The sequence below is a fragment of the Mustelus asterias genome, chromosome 6 (genome assembly GCF_964213995.1).
Source record: "Mustelus asterias chromosome 6, sMusAst1.hap1.1, whole genome shotgun sequence".
Classification (NCBI taxonomy): domain Eukaryota; kingdom Metazoa; phylum Chordata; class Chondrichthyes; order Carcharhiniformes; family Triakidae; genus Mustelus; species Mustelus asterias.
In genome coordinates, this window is record NC_135806.1 from 61000824 (window position 1) to 61023623 (window position 22800).

At 43.8% G+C, this 22800-nt stretch overlaps 1 protein-coding gene across 1 annotated transcript in view; it reads right to left on the reverse strand.

Annotated features, from left to right (window-relative positions):
• The window catches only part of LOC144494663 (uncharacterized), a 112888-nt gene that overhangs the window by 76643 nt on the left and 13445 nt on the right, over nt 1-22800 (reverse strand). Inside the window, exons 5-8 of the mRNA XM_078213866.1 lie at nt 12876-12954; nt 7130-7218; nt 2947-3093; nt 2261-2312 (exon numbers count right to left, since the gene is read on the reverse strand). Of these exons, the coding sequence (XP_078069992.1) occupies nt 2261-2312; nt 2947-3093; nt 7130-7218; nt 12876-12954 (367 nt within the window). The remainder of the gene's footprint in view (nt 1-2260; nt 2313-2946; nt 3094-7129; nt 7219-12875; nt 12955-22800) is intronic.

Sequence of the window (22800 nt, forward strand, 5' to 3'; positions counted from 1 at the left end):
TGCTGCAAAAGGTGAAGAATGTCAGTGGTATGTAGCACTGGGTTATGTACAAGGCACAGCTGAATAGCTTTGGTGACAAGGCAGAGGGCAAAAATGATTAAACAACAATTGGGATGATTATGCAAAACAAAGTGGGGTGATGTGGGTCAAGTAAAGAAGCAAAAGATGCATCCAGAGGAGATATAAGTGAATCGTGTGGAGGACGGAGAAGATCTGCAGAGAGATTTGGACAGGCTGAGTGAGTGGGCGAGGATATGGCAAATGGAGTATAACGTTGAGAAATGCGAGGTTATACACTTTGGAGGAAATAATAACAAATGAGATTACTATCTCAATGGAAACAAATTAAAACATGCTACCGTGCAAAGGGACCTGGGGGTCCTTGTGCATGAGACGCAAAAGCCCAGTCTGCAGGTACAACAGGTGATCAAGAAGGCAAATGGGATGTTGGCCTATATTGCGAAGGGGATAGAATATAAAAGCAGGGATGTCTTGATGCACCTGTACAGGGCATTGGTGAGGCCGCAGCTGGAATACTGTGTGCAGTATTGGTCCCCTTATATGAGGAAGGATATATTGGCATTGGAGGGAGTGCAGAGAAGGTTCACCAGGTTGATACCGGAGATGAGGGGTTTGGATTATGAGGAGAGGCTGAGGAGATTGGGTTTGTACTCGTTGGAGTTTAGAAGGATGAGGGGGGATCTTATGGAGACTTATAAGATAATGCGGGGGCTGGATAGGGTGGAGGCGGAGAGATTCTTTCCACTTAGTAAGGAAGTTAAAACTAGAGGACACAGCCTCAAAATAAAGGGGGGTCGGTTTAAGACAGAGTTGAGGAGGAACTTCTTCTCCCAGAGGGTGGTGAATCTCTGGAATTCTCTGCCCACTGAGGTGGTGGAGGCTACCTCGCTGAATATGTTTAAAGCGCGGATGGATGGATTCCTGATCGGTAAGGGAATTAAGGGTTATGGGGATCAGGCGGGTAAGTGGTACTGATCCACGTCAGATCAGCCATGATCTTATTGAATGGCGGGGCAGGCTCGAGGGGCTAGATGGCCTACTCCTGCTCCTATTTCTTATGTTCTTATATACAAGATTATGGCAGAATAATAGAAGGGAAGGGAGGCATTGAAAATGTGGCAAAGAACAGAAAGTGATAGAAGAAATGTAGGTTGATCACGGGGATGCATACCTATTATAAAGATTTTGGTCGAAGTATTGCAAAAACATTTTCCCAGAAAGAAGAAAATGAGGAAGTAATTACAAAGCACCTTATTGTACCATTAAGATTGCTTTAAATGCTTCACAATGAATTATCATGTACACTATCGATGTTTAAGCAAAAATGGCAGTCTTTCTAGACCAGAGACATTCCATAAACTATTGAAAAGAAATAATCAATTAATCTTTTCTTCAAAGTACAGAAAATGCTAGAAATGCTTGGACAGACAGCATCTGTGAAGAGAGAAACAAAGTTAGTATTCCAGGTCGATGACCTTTCATCAGAATGCCTTTGAATGGTTCTATGAAACCTTGCAAATTTAACTGAACCATCTCAAAAAGTAAATGTGGCCCCATGTGTCACATATTTTCCAAAGGAAAGTACTTTGAATAATGCAACTGTCCTTAGTTCTACATGATTGCGTCAACATTTAATGTAGTAAAATGCTTCACATGATGTAATCTACATTGAGCCTCAGAAGATGAGATTGGGCTAAATTTTTCAGATGATTATTTTCAGCCCTTGGGACCATTTACAACTCCTTAAAGCAGCTGCCATTCCTTCCGGGTCAATTTTCTGCAAGGCAGCCAATTAGTAGGCTGCCTCTGGGTGCGCCATCCAATTAAGGATGGCAGGCAGGTTGAGAAGGAGTGAGGGCCAATCAGAACATTCAGAGCCTCCAAAGTAGCTGAGTGTCAGTGTGCTGCTGCTCCTTACATGAGGGGGGAATTAAACAAGTGAGAAAAATGGCTGAGGGCACAGCCATTTACGTACTCTGAGCACAGTCTCGGAGAACTGGTCTCCCCCTCACCCCCTGCCCCATCATTAAGACATGTGACCAAACACTTGGTCAAAGAGCTAGGTTTTAAGAAGAGAGATTTTTATGTACAAATATCTTGATCAGAATGGTGATCAAAACATACTGCTGTTTAACAAGTTTCTCTTTGTAATAAAGCTTACTCAATAGCTTGTATCTTTCTACGTTAGCTGCTGAACACATTTCTGATGACAGGTGTCACAGCTTAAACCTGAACTTACCTGGGAGCTGGAGTCAGGCCCATAGTTTTAACTGGGGTCCAAGTCAGAGACACTAAATAACATAAAACAAGCAATAAGTCATTTAAGCCGACACATAAGCAAGCAAACTTTTTAACCTGAAACAGATAGGCATACCACAGTGCTTAAAATTATTTTAGACATCTTGTTATCTACCACACCAGCCTCAGTAGCTTTTGCAAATGATTAAATTATAGACCACAGCTGCCTCAATTAATTAATTGGTAAACGTATCAGTTAATCTGATACAATACCATTAAGACCAGGGAATACAGATCATAAGATGATCCCAGGTTCTACAGCTAATTTATATAATGTTGGAAAACATTTCCACTCCTGATTACTGAAGCTATTGCTCCTTGCTAATGTTGTCATTGCATTACACAAGAGGAGGTAAGATGGCCATTGTTCTTGAGTGGCTTCCTAAAATTGACTACCAGCTAACACATGGATAGTGATCACTTGGGTGACACAGAGTTTCTGTGGAAGTGAAACCTAGCAAAGAGTTTTGGTGTAATGTTGATTTTGAAGTCAACAGAAAAGAAAATCAAGAGTGATGTAAAACAGACGCTTGATCCCAAATCATCCATTTTACCTTATTGCCCAAATCAAAATTACCTCAATTGTCTTTAGTGTAATCAGTATACATGTTGAAGTGTTGTACCAACCTGTGTTAAACATGAAAAGGTCATCAGAAACGGCCCCATTCTGGATTCCACCAAAGACAAAAATGTTGTCCCCAACCAACGCTGCACTGTGGTTCAAAGTGCATGGCGCAATGCCATTAATCTGCAGCTTCTCCCATGTTAAAGACTCTGAATAATATAATGAAAACAACATTAGGATCCTGTTTATTTCAGAAAAAGGCAAAAATAATAAAAACGCAAGTCAAGACAAAATGTTTTCAATACAAAGTACTGCCCTTGTGTCTTTCTGGAAATTGAATGGAGCTGCTTTAGGATGCAGGAAGTCCCTCTGGCATTATTTGGACTGAAAAATGATGATTGCAGCAAAATTAAATATAACTAGTGGTAATATATTTCATCATGCTCTTTCCAAAAAGGGGCTCTGGGACAGTACTTTGGATGAAATTAATCCATTTAGAATTTTCTTAAGCTATTATTTTCTATTCAGAGCCAGGTTTCAGATAGATTACGATGCCATCACAGTGAAACGCAGTGAAAGGATTCCTGGAGTTGCCTCTTTGCAGCATTACTCACAGTTTAATGAAGCAAAAAAGGCAACAAGTTGTGGCCCTGGCGGAATTTTCTTGTCCCGCTTGCCACTGGAATTGTAGTGGGCAGGGGCAGACTACGCAAAATTCCATTGACCTTGGGCGGGACTTTCCGGTCTTGGGGCAAGCGCAAAGACAGGCAGCACCACAGGTGACACAACTACCTGTGCAGCCCCCACAGCATTCCTCATTGCTATCAGTAGAGCACTGCTGGTCCCCCCAGGAAATTGGTGTAAATCTATATTGCACTGCTAGAAAAATGAATTTTATCTCCGATATGCTTATACTGTACTTTCTTACAAAAACCTTGTAACGATAGTACGGTGCAGTGGTTATAAAGAAGGCAGTAGCCCCAGACAATCTGTAAGGGCTTAAAGCTAATTTAAAAGTCTCCAAAGTTAAACTAAATTTTCTCAGTTAGTTGAAGACAGCTAGCAGGTTTGTAAGGCATTGTCAATCATTCTGAAGGAGACAGCAAATACTGGAAAGATACCAGTAGTTTGGGAATAGGGCAATACTCCAAAGGGTAACAAAGCAGACAGACAATTGAAGGACCATTCATCTTACTACAATTCATTAAAAATAAACAAAGTAAATGAAAAATAATAAAATTGATCATCAGGCGTAAACCTGAGGATTCCTTGTACAGCAAAAATCTAGTAAACAGCAGTCAACATAATTTCAGATGAGGATGAGCCTATCTGATCAAACTGCTTAATTTCTGTAAGGAAGTGATAACGCAAAGCTGACTGGGGTAAATCCTAAGATATTGTGCACTTAAAAGGAATTTGATAAAGTTCATATAAATGGTTAAAAATTAAGCTTAACGCTTTGGGGATTCAGGGTAAAATTTCAAAATGAAATAAGATATGGCTGAATGATAAAGTAAGCAATCAGTATTGTGACCAGGGTGGGTGGAAATATTCCCCAGGGCTCACACAATATTGGGCCTCCTGTACTTTCTAATTTACATGAATAGATTCAGAACTCAATGTAGAGAATGTGTGGTGAGGTTAATTCCATCCTGCCATAGAAAAAGTCAGTGGGGAACTCACCTGTACACCCAGTGGCTATTCCAAAGCTATTTAATGCTCGGCAGAGCATTAATTGGCTGGAGACAAATGTTCAACTCCCATTTAGGGAGGGGGCCCTGCTTCCAAAAGCTGCTGGCCATCTATTGGTTGCAGCTCTCTGCTCCCAGCAGTGGAATTGGGAAAGGGTCCATTCAGTCCTGGGACTGCAGTCAGTAAGAGTTTTAACAACACCAGGTTAAAGTCCAACAGGTTCATTTGGTAGAAAATGCCATTAGCTTTCGGAGCGCTGCTCCTTCGTCAGATGGAGTGGATATCTGCTCTCAAACAGGGCACAGAGACACAAAATCAAGTTACAGAATACTGATTAGAATGTGAATCTTTACAGCTGCATTTAAAGATACAGACAATGTGAGTGGAGGGAGCATTAGGCACAGGTTAAAGAAATGTGTATTGTCTCCAGACAGGACAGGCAGTGAGATTCTGCAAGTCCAGGAGGTAAGCTGTGGGGGTTACCAATAGTGTGACATGAACCCAAGAACCTGGTTTAGGCCGTCCTCATGTGTGCAGAACTTGGCTATCAGTTTCAACCATGCAGACGCTACGACAACGGATGAATGAACACCGCTCGACAATCACCAGGCAAGACTGTTCTCTTCCTGTGGGGGAGCACTTTAGCGGTCACGGGCATTCAGCCTCTGATCTTCAGGTAAGCATTCGCCAAGGCGGCCTTCACGACACATGACAGTGCAGAGTCGCTGAGCAGAAACTGATAGCCAGGTTCCGCACACGAGGACGGCCTAAACCGGGATCTTGGGTCTATGTCACTCTATCAGTAACCTCCACAGCTTGCCTACTGGACTTGCAGAATCTCACTGCCTGTCCTGTCTGGAGACAATACACATTTCTTTAACCTGTGCCTCATGCTCCCTCCACTCACATTGTCTGTATCTTTAAATTTAGTTGTGAAGATTCGCATTCTAATCAGTATTCTGTAACTTGATTTTGTGTCTCTGTATGCCCTGTTTGAGAGCAGATATCCACTCCATCTGACGAAGGAGCAGCGCTCCGAAAGCTAATGGCATTTGCTATCAAATAAACCTGTTGGACTTTAACCTGGTGTTGTTAAAACTCTTACTGTGTTTACCCCAGTCCAACGCAGGCATCTCCACATCATGACTGCAGTCAGTCCCAGCGAACAAAGAGCCAAAAACCATGTGAAAGTTAAGTTTGGAGGACTTTCAATGGGGCTGGGTCAGGGGGTGCTAGGGTGGGATGGTGGGCAAGGCAAGGGAGGTGGGGAACAAGGTACACAAGCCAGAGAAGGAACACCGGGGTAGGGCAATCAGAAATGGGGCCTTGCAAGAGGTTCACGCCAAATCAGGTTAACGTGGGAGGTATCCCAAGTAGGAGTTTGCATGTTCTCCTCATGTCTGCATGAGTTTCCACCAGGTGCTCCAGTTTCCTCCCATAAACAAAGATATGTAGGTTAGTTGGATTGCCATGATAAATACGTGGGGTTACAGGGTAGGGGAGGGTGTAGACGGGTTAAGATGCTCTTTTGGATAGTAGGTGCAGGTGCGATGAGCCAAATGGCCTCCTTCTGCACTGTAAGAATTTAAGGATGCCATGGATCCCCTCCCCACAGTCGTCAGCGTTCTTCCATCATTAACCTCCTCCTGTCAGCCAAAAAGGGTGGACAGCTACCCACTAGGCCTCACCCACTGCTGGTAAAATCAGGGTGAGGTCAAAGTTGGGTGTATAGATGGCAGGAAAGTTGATCGCAGAATGTTATGTGGCCCGCAGCCTGCAAACCCAGCCACAGAGGACTGTTAAATTCTGCCCAATGTACATTTATGCATTTTATAAATGTTATCAGACTAGAAGAATAAAAGATGGCAAATTACAGAAACCACAGAATGTATTAAAATCCGAGACATCCAACTGTCTCTAGATTTACTGTAACCCTGGTCCATTTTCTGGGTGGGATGGCATGCAGGTAGAACTCCCAAAAGAATTTCTGTTGTTAGCAAGGAACTATTGCTGCTAATGAGGGAAATCCTGATTGTAGCACAGTGGGACCAAAGAGGAAGAGTCCTGAGGATGTCAGCCAGACTTTTACCCAGTCCCAGTCAATATTGAGGCCTTCAGTCAGCACATTGAATGGAGGCAGAAGTGGTCATTATGGCTGTTACCCTGATCTTACTGGATGGTCTTAGGGAGTGGTGGGAAGAGGGGTGGATGAGACACAAGTGTGTGCAATGGTTGGAGAAGGTGCAGGTATTTGCAGTCCAGGTGGAGGTGAAGGGAGGAAATGGACCTTGGGGTAAGGAAGCCTTGTTTGGCTCCGTCTCTTTCTACTGTCCCCATTTTTCCAGCCTATGTGATTGTCACTCCTTCTGTAGATTTTATTCATTCGATGAAAAAAAAATTAAATCTAAAGTGTTTTGATCATTGCAATTTTGGGGCAAACAATAGTTTCAATAAAGAACTAGATAATTTGTACAAATTACAAAACAAAAACTAGAAAGAAAGTTAACATTTTAAATGGTAAAATGAGAAAAAATAAATTTGGCTCAAACCCACCTATATCAAAGCAGTACATTCCAGGTAAGCATTCCTCTACAAGGTGGTAGGACCGACCTCCAAACAAATAGATTTTTCCTTTCACAACACTTAAAAAGAAAGGTTTTTTTTAGGTTCTGCAAAAGTTTAAATGTTTTGCTACTGTATTTAACTTTACAAAACCCCATTGTACAAGAAAAGTTGGAGATAAGTAGAAAAATGGCATGTTCAAATATAAGCGTAGAAACATAGAAAATAGCAGCAGTAGTAGTCCATTTGGGTGAAGAAATTTCTCCTTATCTCAGTCCTAAATGGTTTACCATGTCCCTAGTTCTGGCTTCCCCTGCTATCGGGAACATCCATCCTACATCGACCCTGTCTAGTCCTGTTAGAATTTTATAGGTGACTCAATCTCTCCTCATACGTCAGTCCTGCCATCCCAGGAATCTGATTGGTAAACCTTCACTGCACTCCTTCTATAGCAAGAACATCCTTCTTCAGTAGGGAGATCAAAACTGCAGACAGTCTTCCAGGTGTGCCTCACCAAGGCCCTGTAAAATTGCAGCAAGACATTCCTGCTCCTGTATTCCAATCCTCTTGCTATGAAGGCCAACATACCAATTGCCTTCTTCACCGTCTCCTGCATTTGCATGCTTACTTTCAGCGACTGGTATACAAGAACATCCAGATTTCATTGCACATTCCCTCTCTCTCAATCTATCGCCATTCAGATAGTAATGTGCCTTCCTGTTTTTGCTACCAAAGTGGATAACCTCATATTTATCCACATTATACTGCTACGGTCATGCTTTTGCCCACTCACTTAACTTATCCAGATCACACTGAAGCGCCTCTGCATCCAAACTTGGCCCTAATGCACTGGGTAGGAAGGCTTACATGTAGGACAGTTGATGAACAGTGGCAGTTGTTTAAGGAGATATTTAATTCCTCCCAACTAAAATATATTCCAGAGAGAAAGAAAGATAGTAAGAGGAGAAAAAATACATTCATGGCCAAGTAAAGACAACATAAAGACAAAGCTAAGGTATATCATATTGCAAAGGCCAGTGGCAGGCTGGAAGATTAGGAAACCTTTAAAGATCAACAAAGGGTAACTAAAAAAGTAATAAAAAGAGCAAAAGTAAATTATGAAAAAAAACTAGCGCAAAATATTTTTAAAAAGCAAAAGCTTCTATAACTGTATAAAAGAGAGTAACTAAAGCGACTGTTGGTCTCTTGGAGCACGAGACCAGGGAGTTAATAGTGGGGAACACAGAAATGGTAGAGATGATAAATCAATATTTTCCCTCAGTTTTCACAGTGGAGGGCACTAGTACCATCTCAATAGCAACAGATAATGCAGAGGTAATAGAAAGGGAGGGACTTAAAACAATCAGTAGGGAAAATTGTGTTCAAACTATTGTGATTGATGGCAGACAAGTCCCCAGGACCTGATGGCCAACATCATGGGTTGGAAAAATGCTAATGGAACGTCCTTATTCAAAAAGAGAAGGAAGCAGAAAGTAGGAAACTATAGACCAGTTAGTTTAACATCTGTTGTTGGGAAATTGTTAGAATCCATTATTAAGGAAGTGATAACAGGACATTTGGAAAGTCAAAGCGCAATCCATCAAAGTCAGCATGGTTTTATGAAGGTTACATCATGTTTGACTAATTACTAGAGTGCTTCGAAGATGTAACAAACCAAGTGGATAATGGTGATCCTGATTTGCAGGATATCTGGACTTCAGAAAGGCGTTTGATAAGGTGCCACACAGAAGGTTAATACAAGGTAAGATCGCATGGGGTTAGAGGTAATTTATTAGCTTGGATAGAAGACTGGCTAACTGACAGAAGGCAGAGTTGGGATAAATGGGTCTTTTTCTGGTTGGCAGATGTAACTAGTGGGTGACATAGGGTTTGGTCCTCGGGCTCCAACTATTTGCAATTTATATTAGTGATATGGATACAGGGATAGAAGGTACTATAGCTAAATTTGCAGATGACACTAAAATAAATGGGACAGTGAGTTGCAATGAGCAAATAAGAAATGTATAAATAGATGTAGATAGGTTAGAAGAGTGGGCCAAAATGTGGCAGATGGAGTTTAACATGGATAAGTGTGAGGTTATCCATTTTGGTTGGATAAATGGAAAGGCAACTTAAATGCAGAGAGACTTTGGGGTGCTTTGGTGTAGAGGGATCTGGGTGTCCTTGTGCACGAGTCATTTGCAGTAAGATGCTGACATTGGCAAACTATGTCAAAAGGCAACTTTGGCAAACAGCATTATCCATAGACATGGTGGAATGTGACTGAAGAGGAGTCAAAGTTAACAACTGCCAGTTATCTGCTGAGGTAAATAACTGTAACTGAATAAACAGAAAGCCCCAACATCAGCAGTAGCAGAGATAATAAAAGGTCCCGTTACTGGTGCTTAGGCCAACAATGAGTGCAGAATTGTCAATTTGTGAAGGCGGAGTGCTACAGGTTCAGGAAGAATGGTTATCTTACAAAGGCATGTCAGAAGAAGGATTGGTGCTGCTGTGGCTGATGGAGCTGCCAGCCAATTAGATTTCTATTGAGGGATGGAAATCCCACACTGCCCCAATTCAGCCTTCACACAGCATGTTATGACTGCAGGGTGGGCTGGCATAGAGCAGTTCAGCTTCCCACCAGCTTTGCTTCCGGGGATCTATCTGCCCCCTCATATTGTGTTGCTTAATGAGTCTAAGTTATGTGTTTTTAAAATTCATATGGCATTTGGGTGTCGCTGGCTAGCCCAGCATTTATTGCCCATCCCTAGTTGCCCTCGAGAAGGTGGTGGTGAGTTGCTTTCTTGAACTGCTGCAGTCCCTGAGGTCTAAGTTCACCCAGTGCTGTCAGGGAGGGAGTTCCAGAATTTTGACACAGTGACAATGAAGGAACAGCGATTATATTTCCAAGTCATGATGGTAAGTGACTTGGAGGGGAACTTCCAGGTGCTGATGTTCTCAGTTATCTTCTGCCCTTGTTCTTTTAGATGATAGCAGTCATGCATTTGAAAGGTGCTGCCTAAGGAGCCATGGTGAGTTCCTGCAGTACATCTTGTAGATCGTACACATTGTTGCCATTCTTCATTGGTGGTGGAGGAAGTGAATATTTGTGGAAGGTGTACCAATCAAGTGGCATGCTTTGTCTGGATGGTGTCAAGCTTTTTGAGTGTTGTTGGAGCTGCGCCCATCCAGGCAAGTGGAGAGTATTCCATCACACTCCTTGTGACTTGTAGATGATGGCCTGCTTTGGGATGTCAGAAGGTGAGTTACTCGTCGCAGGATTCCTAGGCTCTGATCTGCTCTTGTAGCCACAGTATTTATATGGCTAGACCAGTTCAGTTTCTGGTCAATAGTAACCCCAGGATGTTGATAGTGGGGGACTCAGTGATGATAATACCATTGAATGTCAAGGAGCGACGGTTAGATTCTCTTGTGTTGGAGATAATCATTCATGCCACACAAGTGCCAGGCAATGTTATTTGCCACTTGTCAGCTCAAGCCTGGATATTTGACTATTAATACAAACATGGGTCTTTTTCAGTTTCATAGGCCATTTGGTGTTTCTTCAGCCCTTGGAATCTTTCAAGGATATTGAGGACTTGAGCAAGCAGTGTGCTATTTGCATGACATGCTTATTTCAGCTCCAAACAAACAGACTCACAATGACAGAGTGAAAGAAGTGCTCAAATGTTTGGAAAAGTCTGGAGTTCAGGTGAAGACACATAAATGAGGAATGTTTCAAAACTGCAGAGTACTTGGGCCAATGTGTAGACAAAGATGGTTTGCATTCTATCAAGACTAAGATTCAAGTGATAGAAAATGTCCCACACCCTCAGAATATTTCTAAGCTCAGATATTTTATGTGTCCAGTAAATTACAATAGTAAATTCATACCAAATTTGGCAACATTATTGCATCCATTAAATGAACTCTTGAGGAAGGATGTTCTGTGGAATTGGACAAAGGAGTGACAAAACATTCAAGTTTTATAAGTAAATCAGTAGACACACAATACTTGTACATTGCAATGTGTCCAAAAATGTTAAGCTAGCATGTGATGCCTCTCCATATGAGGTCACCATTATCCAACATGTTTTGTGTTGGATAATGGTGAGGACAGACTGACTGCATTTGCTTCACGCACCCTCAGTGCCAGTGAGCATAGAACATAAAGCATTGTTTTTTGAATTTTAAATCAAGAAGATGTCATAAATACTCATACAGTTGTAGTTCCACAATTGAACCTAATCAAAAGCTAGTGCATCCAAAGTCTCCAATACCCAGTTTAGCAGCAGTTCGAATGCAGAGATAGGCTTTGATTTTGTTTGCTTATCAGTGCAACATTAAGTACAGGTGATCATAAGATCATTGTAACTAGATTATCATCAGAAGTTAAGGCCAACAGGGTAAATGTCTTCTTTTTATACATATGTGGGCCAGTCAGTACAGATTACATTGGAGAACCAACAAGTTGAACCAGAAGGCCAAGGAGAAAGGTCATCATCCTAAGTGGTTAAAGTTGCTACCAAGAAGAGTCATGAAAATATGTGGTCCTCACACATATTTAGTCGAGATGTTTGGAAGTGGAAAGGTTAGGTTTGTGCGTTTAGATCATGTTAACCTTCAGAAGTTCATGATGAAGAACAATCAATTGAGTCTGATGAATTAGTTAGCTAGTTAGCTTGTGTTACCCCAGCACAAGCTGTGCCTGAAAACGGTTCAGATCCAAGTCAGTGTCAGACAGACACGTTTGAGAAAGTGGAAAATTCAACTGAAGATCAAGATCAAAATCAGCTTCAGGCCAATATGGGTCAAAGTCCTTCTCCAAGTTTTGAAAGTTTGGGTCAAGAAAGGCTGTTTCCTCTTGGGAATAAGAAACAAATGGCTACATTGAATTTGTAAATAAATGAAAAACAAGAAATGTATACAAGTTATATGGATTTCAACATAGTGTAACTTTTTCATAAAGCAGGGAGGAATGTAATAGCACCCTCTTGTGGCTATTAATGTATGTATGAATACAAACCAAACCAGAATAAACCAGCTCAGTCAGGAACTAGAGCTTCATGTGAATGCACCAGTGTTTTTACCCTGCCAAGATATCACAAACATCTCAGAGTTTGGCTCCAGGCAAGTTAACTACCTATTTACGGACCCATCTTGATATCTTCATCAGTGGCATCATTAAAGTGAAATAAACCTTGATTTCTGCACAGCATTTCAATTTATCTTCTAACTGGTAGATAGCAAATATAAACATGTTAATGTCAGTGACAATAGATCTTTAGATGCAACCCAAGTGTCTACCTATTTTTGCTGCCACTAGTGACACTAATAGATAAACTTTAAAGGAAATTGTTATATGAAGATAATCCTGAATTTACAAATTGTTGCCATACCAATTTCTGACACTTCTGCTCCACTGAGGGATGGACGTAAACTGGCCTCTAACTGACCCTGTCAGTATTACTGACATCATAGAAAGGAGGAAGAGGAATCATACTGGAAGTGAAACCAACCCTTCCCACTTCGGAGTACAGCACTCATATCTAGAGCAAAGGGAAGATGTTTTTACACTGCTAGCACCAAATTAAAAATTGCTGATGGCAACTTCATTCACTGTTATTAATATCAGTGAGTTATGCTGTGAAGGCAACAATCTTAATCAGTCTAATCAGATATCCACCTCAGTATCTGGCAGTTCTCACTCCAAAAATCCTATGTACTGTCTTACCACATGGAGTGCCCTTCTCTGGATGACGGTATGTATCCACTTTGTGGTATTATTTCCCAGCTCAGATCAGAGGGAGTTACTGTTATGAACAGAACATAAATCACTAAATAATATTGTAATACAGTAATTTTAAAAAATAGAAATAATCAATCGGGAACATCGAGACTTTAAATCTGTTCAGACTCATTGGGCAGAATTCTCTGTTTTTGAGCAGTGGCAGGCAGCTCCGTCAGCACCTTTTCTGCTGGCCAGAGCAGCGAGGTCCTGCGCTAGCTTCTGCACTTGGAACTTCATTAATTATGCACAGGTGAGTTCCTTTGTGAGACTGGCAGCTGGCTTGTCTGCCTGCCATCAGCTGGCAGGTTCAAAGATCTGGCACCATATTTAAGTATCACTCTCTCCAGCCCACCTGTCCTCACTAGACCATGCAGGACATCAGCAGCCCAGTGGGAAAGACTAGCAGTCTTGAAAAGAAGTCTGTTCCTCAATTCAACCACCTTCCCTCCAAGCCCACCACTTGCGAGGCACCCATACCCCACTTGCATCCTTATCCACTGCATCTGGAGTCTATGTGCATTCCCTTCCAGCAAAGGATGTGGTATTCCTTAAACCCTCTAGTTTGTGAGCCTTTCAAGCAGCCTTGTCAGGGTGCAGCTTCCTTCCCCTGGGTCTTCCTTTTGCCTTACATTATCTTCTTAATCCACCTCCTTGCCCCTCTGTTTGCCATCGTGACCCCCCCCCCCCCCCCCACTTCCCCTTGCACAGCGCACCTTCCACATTGTCCTCCCCTTGTCTTCGTCAGGCCCCTCAGGCAACCACCCACAAACCGCACCCCCCACCCCAACCCCCTCACCTCGCACTCCATCCCCGGTCGAAATTCAGACCTTTGTTGCGGTGGCTACAAGAGTCCCGCAGCACAGTGCTATCCAGATAGATACTGGTGTGTGGCACCACTGGGCAAGGAGACCCTTGTACCCTCCAAACCTAGGCATAGTTCTGATCCAAGACAGTATCGCGGGGGGTGGGGGGGGGGGGGGGGGGGTCACGTGTCCGGCAGCATGGTGCTGTCTATGAAGACCTGCTCGGCAAGGAGATGGAAGGCAGGAACCAGTCTGTCCCGGCAGAGTGGTGAACAGAGCATCAGGAGCTGTGCAGCACTACAGCAGAAAGGCTTTGTCACACTCATCTCAAAGTCTCTTGTGAACAGAGGATCACCTTGTGCACGCCACTCTTTAGCAATCGTGCTTTAGACCAACATAATTTCATGCTGGCCTGATGAGAGATTGGAAAGTCTGATGAATGCAAATGGCATTCACACTCAGCAGGAAGACTGCCCTGCCATTGGCCCACCATTTGGAGAATTGCTGTGTGATTTTACATCGGTGGGTTTCCAACCTCTTGGCTCCTGCTAGATTCTCCACTCCCACCCACCACCAAACCTGCCACAGGCAGGATGGGAGAATTCCACCCATTGATTCTGTTTACCTAAAATCAATAGCATCAGCTTCATTGATTAATTTGAAACCAGTTTAATAAAAATCAGAACCCATTGGGTAAATTCACTCTATGGTGTGACACTGAGTTGAATGGAGTTGAAAGGTCCATTGTTTGATACCTGGTTAATGTGGAGTGTGTCCTTACTGGCTGACAAGAAGCCATTCTGCCTAATGCCACTTTCCAGCCCTAGGTTTATTGCTTTGTGAGATACAGCACTTCAATGCATAGCCAAGCACTTTTTAAACGTTATGCAAGTTCCTACCTTTTCATGCATCGAATTGCACACCCCAGTCACCCTCTGGATGAAAAAGAAAATCACCCCGATTCCCCTCTGAACTTCTTAACCTTACCTTAAATCTATGCTACTAGTAAGGGCAATAGGGCTTTTCTGTGCAGTTTCTCTAGTCCCTTCATAATCTTCCATGCTTCAGTAAGGTACTCCTCACGATAGTGTCACAAGCAAACAAACCTGCAGGAGTTAGCTCCATCTCAAATCTCTCAGGCTCAGAGTCACTGAGCTGGAATTTGAGAGACTTTGACAAATAAGGCAAAGAGGAGAGTTTTATCCAGAACACAGTCACATTTCAGAGAAAAGCACAGTTTCAGGAAAGGGAGGATGTGACTAATGGAAAGAACCACGTTGTGGGAATTTAAGAGAGGTCAAAAAGGAGGCACTGATCCTGTCCAAAAGGTACGATGTAGTCAATGTAAGAGCAAGGAGAAAGACTGCAGAGATTCAGCCAAAATGTAGACAAAGACACCACGACACAGAGGTTGTCCACTAGAGGGGAAACAGAACATAAATGTGGTTATAATAGGGGTTTCTATAATTAAGGGGATACATATCGTCCTCTGCAGCCAAAAATGAGAATACCTAAGAGTGTGTTGTCCATGTGGTACCAGGGTTATCTCACAGCAGCTAGAGGGGAATCTGGAAAGGGGGGGTGAAATCCTGTTGTTGTGGTCCATGTTAAAACAAATGACATAGTTAGGAACAGGGAGGAGGTCCTGGTGAAAGAGTATGAGGAACTAGGCTCCAAATTAAAAATCAGAACCTTGAGGATAATAATCTCTATTATTTTCTGAGAGACGTGCAAATTGGTATAGGGACAGATGATTCGGGAGAATTAACATGTGGCTGAAAGTCTGTTGTAGGAAAGAAGGGTTCCTTTTCATGGGATACTGAACTGGATGAGACACAAGCCTGAGCAGAAAGGGCAAATAGGAAGGGGCAAAAACTTGAAATTATTAAAATGGAGGCAGGGATCCATAAGAAACGTAAGCATCCTCGATATAATGTTCCCTTTTTTAGGGAACATTAAAACTGACAAAGCCCCAGGGCCTGATGGCATCTATCCTCGACTGCTCAGGGAGACGAGAGATGAAATTGCTGGGCCTCTGACGGAAATCTTTGTTGCTTCTTTGGACACAGGTGAGGTCCCTGAGGATTGGAGGATAGCGAATGTGGTCCCATTGTTTAAGAAGGGTAGCAGGGATAACCCAGGAAATTATAGGCCCGTGAGCTTGACGTCCGTGGTAGGGAAGTTGTTGGAGAGGATTCTTAGAGACAGGATGTATGTGCATTTAGAACGGAACAATCTCATTAGTGACAGACAGCATGGTTTTGTAAGAGGGAGGTCGTGACTTACAAATTTGGTGGAGTTTTTTGAGGAAGTGACAAAAACGGTTGACGAAGGAAGGGCCATGGATGTCATCTATATGGATTTCAGTAAGGCATTTGACAAAGTCCCTCATGGCGGGTTGGTTAAGAAGGTTAAGGCTCATGGGATACAAGAAGAAGTGGCTAGATGGGTAGAGAACTGGCTTGGCCATAGGAGACAGAGGGTAGCGGTCGAAGGGTCTTTTTCCGGCTGGAGGTCTGTGACCAGTGGTGTTCCGCAGGGCTCTGTACTGGGACCTCTGCTATTTGTGATATATATAAATGATTTGGAAGAAGGTGTAACTGGTGTTATCAGCAAGTTTGCGGATGACACGAAGATGGCTGGACTTGCGGATAGCAATGAGCATTGTCGGGCAATACAGCAGGATATAGATAGGCTGGAAAATTGGGCGGAGTGGTGGCAGATGGAATTTAATCCAGATAAATGCGAAGTGATGCATTTTGGAAGGAATAATGTAGGAAGGAGTTATACAATAAATGGCAGAGCCATCAAGAGTATAGAAACACAGAGGGACCTAGGTGTGCAAGTCCACAAATCCTTGAAGGTGGCAACACAGGTGGAGGTGGTGGTGAAGAAGGCATATGGTATGCTTGCCTTTATAGGACGGGGTATAGAGTATAAAAGCTGGAGTCTGATGATGCAGCTGTATAGAACGCTGGTTAGGCCACATTTGGAGTACTGCGTCCAGTTCTGGTCGCCGCACTACCAGAAGGACGTGGAGGCGTTAGAGAGAGTGCAGAGAAGGTTTACCAGGATGTTGCCTGGTATGGAGGGTCTTAGCTATGAGGAGAGATTGGGTAAACTGGGGTTGTTCTCCCTGGAAAGACGGAGAATGAGGGGAGATCCAATAGAGGTGTACAAGATTATGAAGGGTATAGATAGGGTGAACGGTGGGAAGCTTTTTCCCAGATCAGAAGTGACAATCACGAGGGGTCACGGGCTCAAGGTGAGAGGGGCGAAGTATAACTCAGATATTAGAGGGATTTTTTTTTACAGAGGGTGGTGGGTGCCTGGAATGCGCTGCCAAGTAGGGTGGTGGAGGCAGACACGCCGACATCATTTAAGACTTACCTGGATAGTCACATGAGCAGCCTGGGAATGGAGGGATACAAACGATTGGTCTAGTTGGACCAAGGAGCAGCACAGGCTTGGAGGGCCGAAGGGCCTGTTTCCTGTGCTGTACTGTTCTTTATAAACAAAAGAGGGAAGGAGAGCATAATAAAGAATAAAGTAAAGGAGGAAATTGTTTTAACCTTGCTATCGGAGTTAAAGAACAGGAATCTAAAATGATAGTGAAACATAAAATGAGAGGAACTACTATTAAAAATAAGTTAAAACATCTGCAATAAAACAGGGGAGCTGGAGGCAATCATTCAGAGGAACCAGACTTTGTTGGGATTACTGACACATGGGACAGGATTTTACAAGTCGTTGGTAGTGGGTTTGCAGGCAGAGAAGCCCATAAAGTTTTCCAGGTGTCTCTCCTTCCCACTATCCTTCTGCCTGCCCCTGACCTGTTTGCAATTTTATAGGGTGCGAACATGGCTCTTGGTCCAATTGCGGCTCTTAAGTGACCAGTTAATGACCACTCGAGGGATTATTCCCACCTGGTAAGTTACCCTGCTTGGGCCTCAAGCAGTAAAGGGGGTGTGAAGCTTTTCTTTGCTGGGCCTGGATGTAGTCCAATCCATGGCCACCGCCCATGGCACTGTTGTGACCTAGGAGTTGCCAGTCAATTAGATTGTCCCACAGGTCTCGGAGGCCCAAGTGGGGGCAGAGGTCTCGCCTCCAGCCTGTGAACACTCCAAGGATGTTGGTTGGCTCAGGAGCAGCCATGATCAGTGGGGATGTTAATTCCCACCGACTGTTCATTGGCAGAGCACAAAACTCCATCACCTGTTAAATTCTACCCATTGCTATGGGAAAATCAGGGCTGGGAATTAAACAACACAAGATTTATTTAGGAAGGCTCGAGAGGGAAAAGCAGTAGCTGTACTTTTAGGGATAACAATTATAGTAGAAGAAAGCTGCAGCAATCCACTGAACAAATACAGAATTCATATTGGGGGTAGGCACAGGGGAAATGTTAGGGGGAAGTTTTTCCACAGAGGGTGGTGCGCGAGTGGAGTCAGCTGCCGTCAGTGGTGGTGGAGGCAAACTCAATAGGGACTTTTAAGAGACTCCTGGATGAGTACATGGGACTTAATAGGATGGAGGGTTATAGGTAGGCCTAGAAGGTAGGGATATGTTCGGCACAATTTGTGGGGCCGAAGGGCCTGTTTGTGCTGTAGTTTTTCTTTCTATATGGATAGAGATACATGATAATAAAGTTTCAATCACGCTGATAGGTGTAGTCTACAGACTTCCAAGTGAAAGGAAGATGGAGGATGAAATATGCAGACAAATTAGGGATTTGTGTTAAATGAAACATAGGATAATAATCATGGGGCATTTCAACTATCCTGAGATCAACTGGACAGAAGATAAAGATATGGAGTTCCTACAATGTGTAAAGGACTTCTTTGTAACCCAATATATAAAAAGACCATCCAGAAAAGATTTGCTTTTGGATCTGATAATGGGGAACAATGCAGAGTAGAAAATACAAATAAAATAGAGGGAACATCTAGACAATAGTGATCAAAAAATAGTATGATTTAAGATGATTTTGGGCAGCACAGTGGTAAGCACTGCTGCCTCACAGCACCAGGGACCCGGGTTCAATTCCAGCCTCAAACAACAGTCTGTGTGGAGTTTGCACGTTCTCCCCGTGTCTGCGTGGGTTTCCTCTGGGTGCTCTGGTTTCCTCCTACACTCCAAAGTTGTGCAGGTTAGGTGAATTGGCCATGCTAAATTCTCAGTCAGTGTACCCAAACAGGCGCCAGAGCGTGGCGACTAGGGGATTTTCACAGTAACTTCATTGCAGTGTTAATGTAACCCTACTTGTGACTAATAAATAAATAAACTATTACTTCCATTCTCATTGAACATTCAAACTGTGTCAACGTGATGTCACGCTAGTGTGGTTGACAATAGTTGTCTCAAAACGTGAACCTGGCAATCTCACCTTTGAGGGGGATATTGGAGTTGAGTGCACAAGTCGCCATTACCCGCCTGGGAGTCCAATGGAGAGGGGGCACTGGAGAGGAGGTGGGGGAACCAGCTAAGTCTTTCTTGAGGACGGGGAGGGGGGGGGGGGGGGGGGTGGGTGGTGTGGTGGGATTGAATCCTGGCTTTTTGGGAGCTGCTTACAACAGGTCCACCTAGATGTTAAACTGTCGTGGAGGTTTCCCAAGGGTATTAAGGCAAGTATAGCCCCCAAAGGAGAGGGACATGGGCAGGCAGTGGCCTGGCAATGTCCCTTGGCACTGCCCCTTAGCATAGGTTGGCACTGCCCGATTGACACTATGCCAACCTAGCAGTGCCAACCTGTACTAACAGGAGGGCCCCAGCAGAAGCCCCATGAAGGAGTGGGGGGGGGGGGGGGGGGGGGGGGGAGATTCATTTGTATGTGGTTGTGGCCAGAAGCAGAGGGAAGAGTCAAGGAGCAGGGAATGCCAGCGATGGCTTTGGGACAGGGTGATGGTGGAGGTGGGTGCCGGTTCTGACTGTGGTGGGGGAAGGGGCCGATGATCATAGGCGGGGGGGTGGGGTGGAGGAGCTGAATATGGGTGGGGGAGAGAAGTGCCGACACTGACTGGGAGTGGGGAGACATCCGTGGTGGGCTGGGGAGAGATTTATACATGTTCTGATAGGAGCGTCCTTTAAACATGGCGCCCCGATGTCTGTGCAACTGGGTTGTGCCAGCATGTTGAGGCTCTGCCAACTCCACCACCATCCCCCCCCCACCATCCCACCCCCCACCCCCCACTTGTGTGATGACATGAAACATGCCACCTTGATTTTTTTTAGCAGTGTCCTAAGATCTGGAGAGAAAACCAGCCTTTTCTCCAGGAATTGGGAGTCAGATAGGTGGACACCCCAGGTCACCTGGGTGGAAGACCCAGTGTTGTGCACCAGACAATCTTCCTCCCTGTGGGTGTAGAGGGGCTTCAGAAACCTGCCTATTCATTGTACTCACTAAGGTGCAAGTATCTGCATTGTGGAAGGTGTGGGTAACAGCTGTGCTGCCCCTTCAATGCTAATCTCCAAAGTATTTTCCTCAGAGCTGCTCAGGTCTGTAATCTCCTCAGGGTAGGAGGAATGGCCAGGTTGGTCAACTGATTGACCTGCAAGGGAAGTGAGATGACATTAGTGCAGGACAGAGACATATAATAGAAACTGAACTCACGCAAGGCTGGTGCCATGGCTGGATTAGATAAGCGTTCTCACTTTTGTCTCTTACCCCACCTTGACCTCAGTACAGGTGCAATCCTGTTCCTCTCCGGCCAGCTCAAGGACTCTCTCCCCAAACGCCATGAGAGTCTTCATCTTGGGCATTACACTGGCCGATGTTGCCTGTTCATGCCACTGTGCTCGAGCTTGTCTTGTAATGAGACAAATGGAGTTAGCATAGGGCGCATGTCAGGTCAGATGGTAAAGACGTCTGGCATGCGTGGTAGGTGAGTGGGAGTGGGGATGTGAGGAGGAGAGGGACCACTGGGTGTATAAGGGGGTGTGCAGAAGGGAAAGTGTAGGTACCCTGTGATGTTGTAGTGAGTGAGTTCCCGGTGGAAGTATGATGGGCATGTGAGTGGGTGTATAGTGACAAATGAGAAGGGTAACTTGCCCTGGCTGCATGAAGAAGGTCATTCATCTTTTTCTGGCATTGGATTCCCATCCTCTTATGCAGAAAGCCGGCGCTCATTAGTGCTGCCACCTCCTCCCATGCGAGGTTGGTGACCTTGCTGGCAAGCCGTCTGCCCGTCTGAGGGTACAGAATGTCTGCTACACACCAAGGGCTCCCTCAAGATCCTTGGAGCTGTTTTCCTGGCTGCCACTAACCCCTCCCCACCCCCCCCCCCCCACCCCCCAATTGGACTTGGAACTGGGGAAGTGCTGGGGAAGCATTTAAATGGTGCGTCCAACTGATTGCTGAGATCAAGTAATTCTGGGCAAGCGAATCAGGCAGCCCACTATGAGGGCTGTGCGAAATTCATGAAAAATAATGTTTTTTTGAAGTGGCTGACGATATGGCAACTTTTCTCGCCGATAGCGTCAGCGGAATTCTCTCTGATTTTCTGTGAAACCGACACATTGATAAAATATCAAATTCCACCCAGGAAGTTATTAAAGAGAGTGTAGGAAAGATTTACAAGGATGATACCAGAAATGTGTGGTCATATATATCAGGAAAGGATTTACAGGCTGAGTCTCTTTATATTTGTAAAGAGAAGGCTGATCAGTAACTTAATAGAGGTCTTTAAACTTATGAAAAATTATGAGAATGAATACGGAGAGACTATTTTCTCTGCTGGGACAGAGTATAACTAGAAGCCATCAATATGATAGTCACCAAAACATCCTACACGGAATTCAGAAGATATTTCTTTACTCAAATATTAGTGAGATTGTGGAGTTTGTACTATAGGGATTGGATGTGTATAGCCTTTAAGGGGTAGCTAGACAAGCATTTGAAGGACAAAAGAGGGTTATGATAATAGATTTAGATGAGGAAAGACTTGTGTAGAGCATAAACATTGGCATGGATCGGTTGGGCCGAATGATCTGTTTCCGTGCCATATATGCTATGTAATGCCACTTTGCATTGGGTCCCATGGACTCTCACTTTTGGCTCAATTCTGCCATGTGAGATCTTATCAAAAGCCTTTTGAAACGTACATCAATTGCACTACCATAATCGATCCTACCTGTTAACGCCTCAAAAAATTTGTTAGTCAGATAGGACCTTGGAAAAAGTGGCCACAAAACTGTTAGATCATCATGAAAACTCATCTAGTTCACTGATGTCCTTAAGAGATGGAAACCTGTTGTTCTTACTTGAAGATAACAGGGTTGGAATCACAAAGTTTAGACCAAGTATCCTTCACCAGCTCCTCTACTTCTAGCAACCTGTCGGGTGACTATCATCCGGAACAATTTCTCCAGTAAATTTTCTCCATTCTTCATCCTGCAGAGTTTGTCCAATTGACTCTCAAACTGTACAACTAGTTGGTCAAAGAAGTTAGCTTTCATACATATTTATGCTGCATACATGCCACACACATCACTCTAGGTTCTGATCCTACCATTCCACCTCTCATATTTAACCCAGTAGATACATTGTTAAGTTATTTCTTGTTGAATTATTTCTATTACTCACTCTAATTCAATAGTTTTAAGTTGTAGTGACACTGCAAGTATCCTGTTTTACAATTCACTGAGTACCTAGCTATGTCCTAATTAATAAATCTGAGTGTTAAGGGAACATCCCAGCATGCACCTAGTTAAGACTTTTCACCGAACTGGATGGTAAAACAACACCATTGAAACTGTTGAAATAGATCAATAAATTGACTTGCTCCATTTTAACTTGTGTTCTGCCTGGTGTCCGCATGGTGGAGGAAATCAAATTCCCTCAATTAGAATGTTAATCATATCTGGAACTTCATTACAATGACCAGAGAGCCTAAACAAAGTAACAAGCACAAATGAAATTCAACCGCCTGCTGGTAGCAGGTTTAATTCAGCAGTAGCATTCTTGCTTTGAGTCTGAAGGTTATATGTTAAGAACACACTCCAGACTCTCAAACATGGCGATGATGATTTTGAGTCCGCATTCTCCATCTGTGGGAATGGCAGCGCAC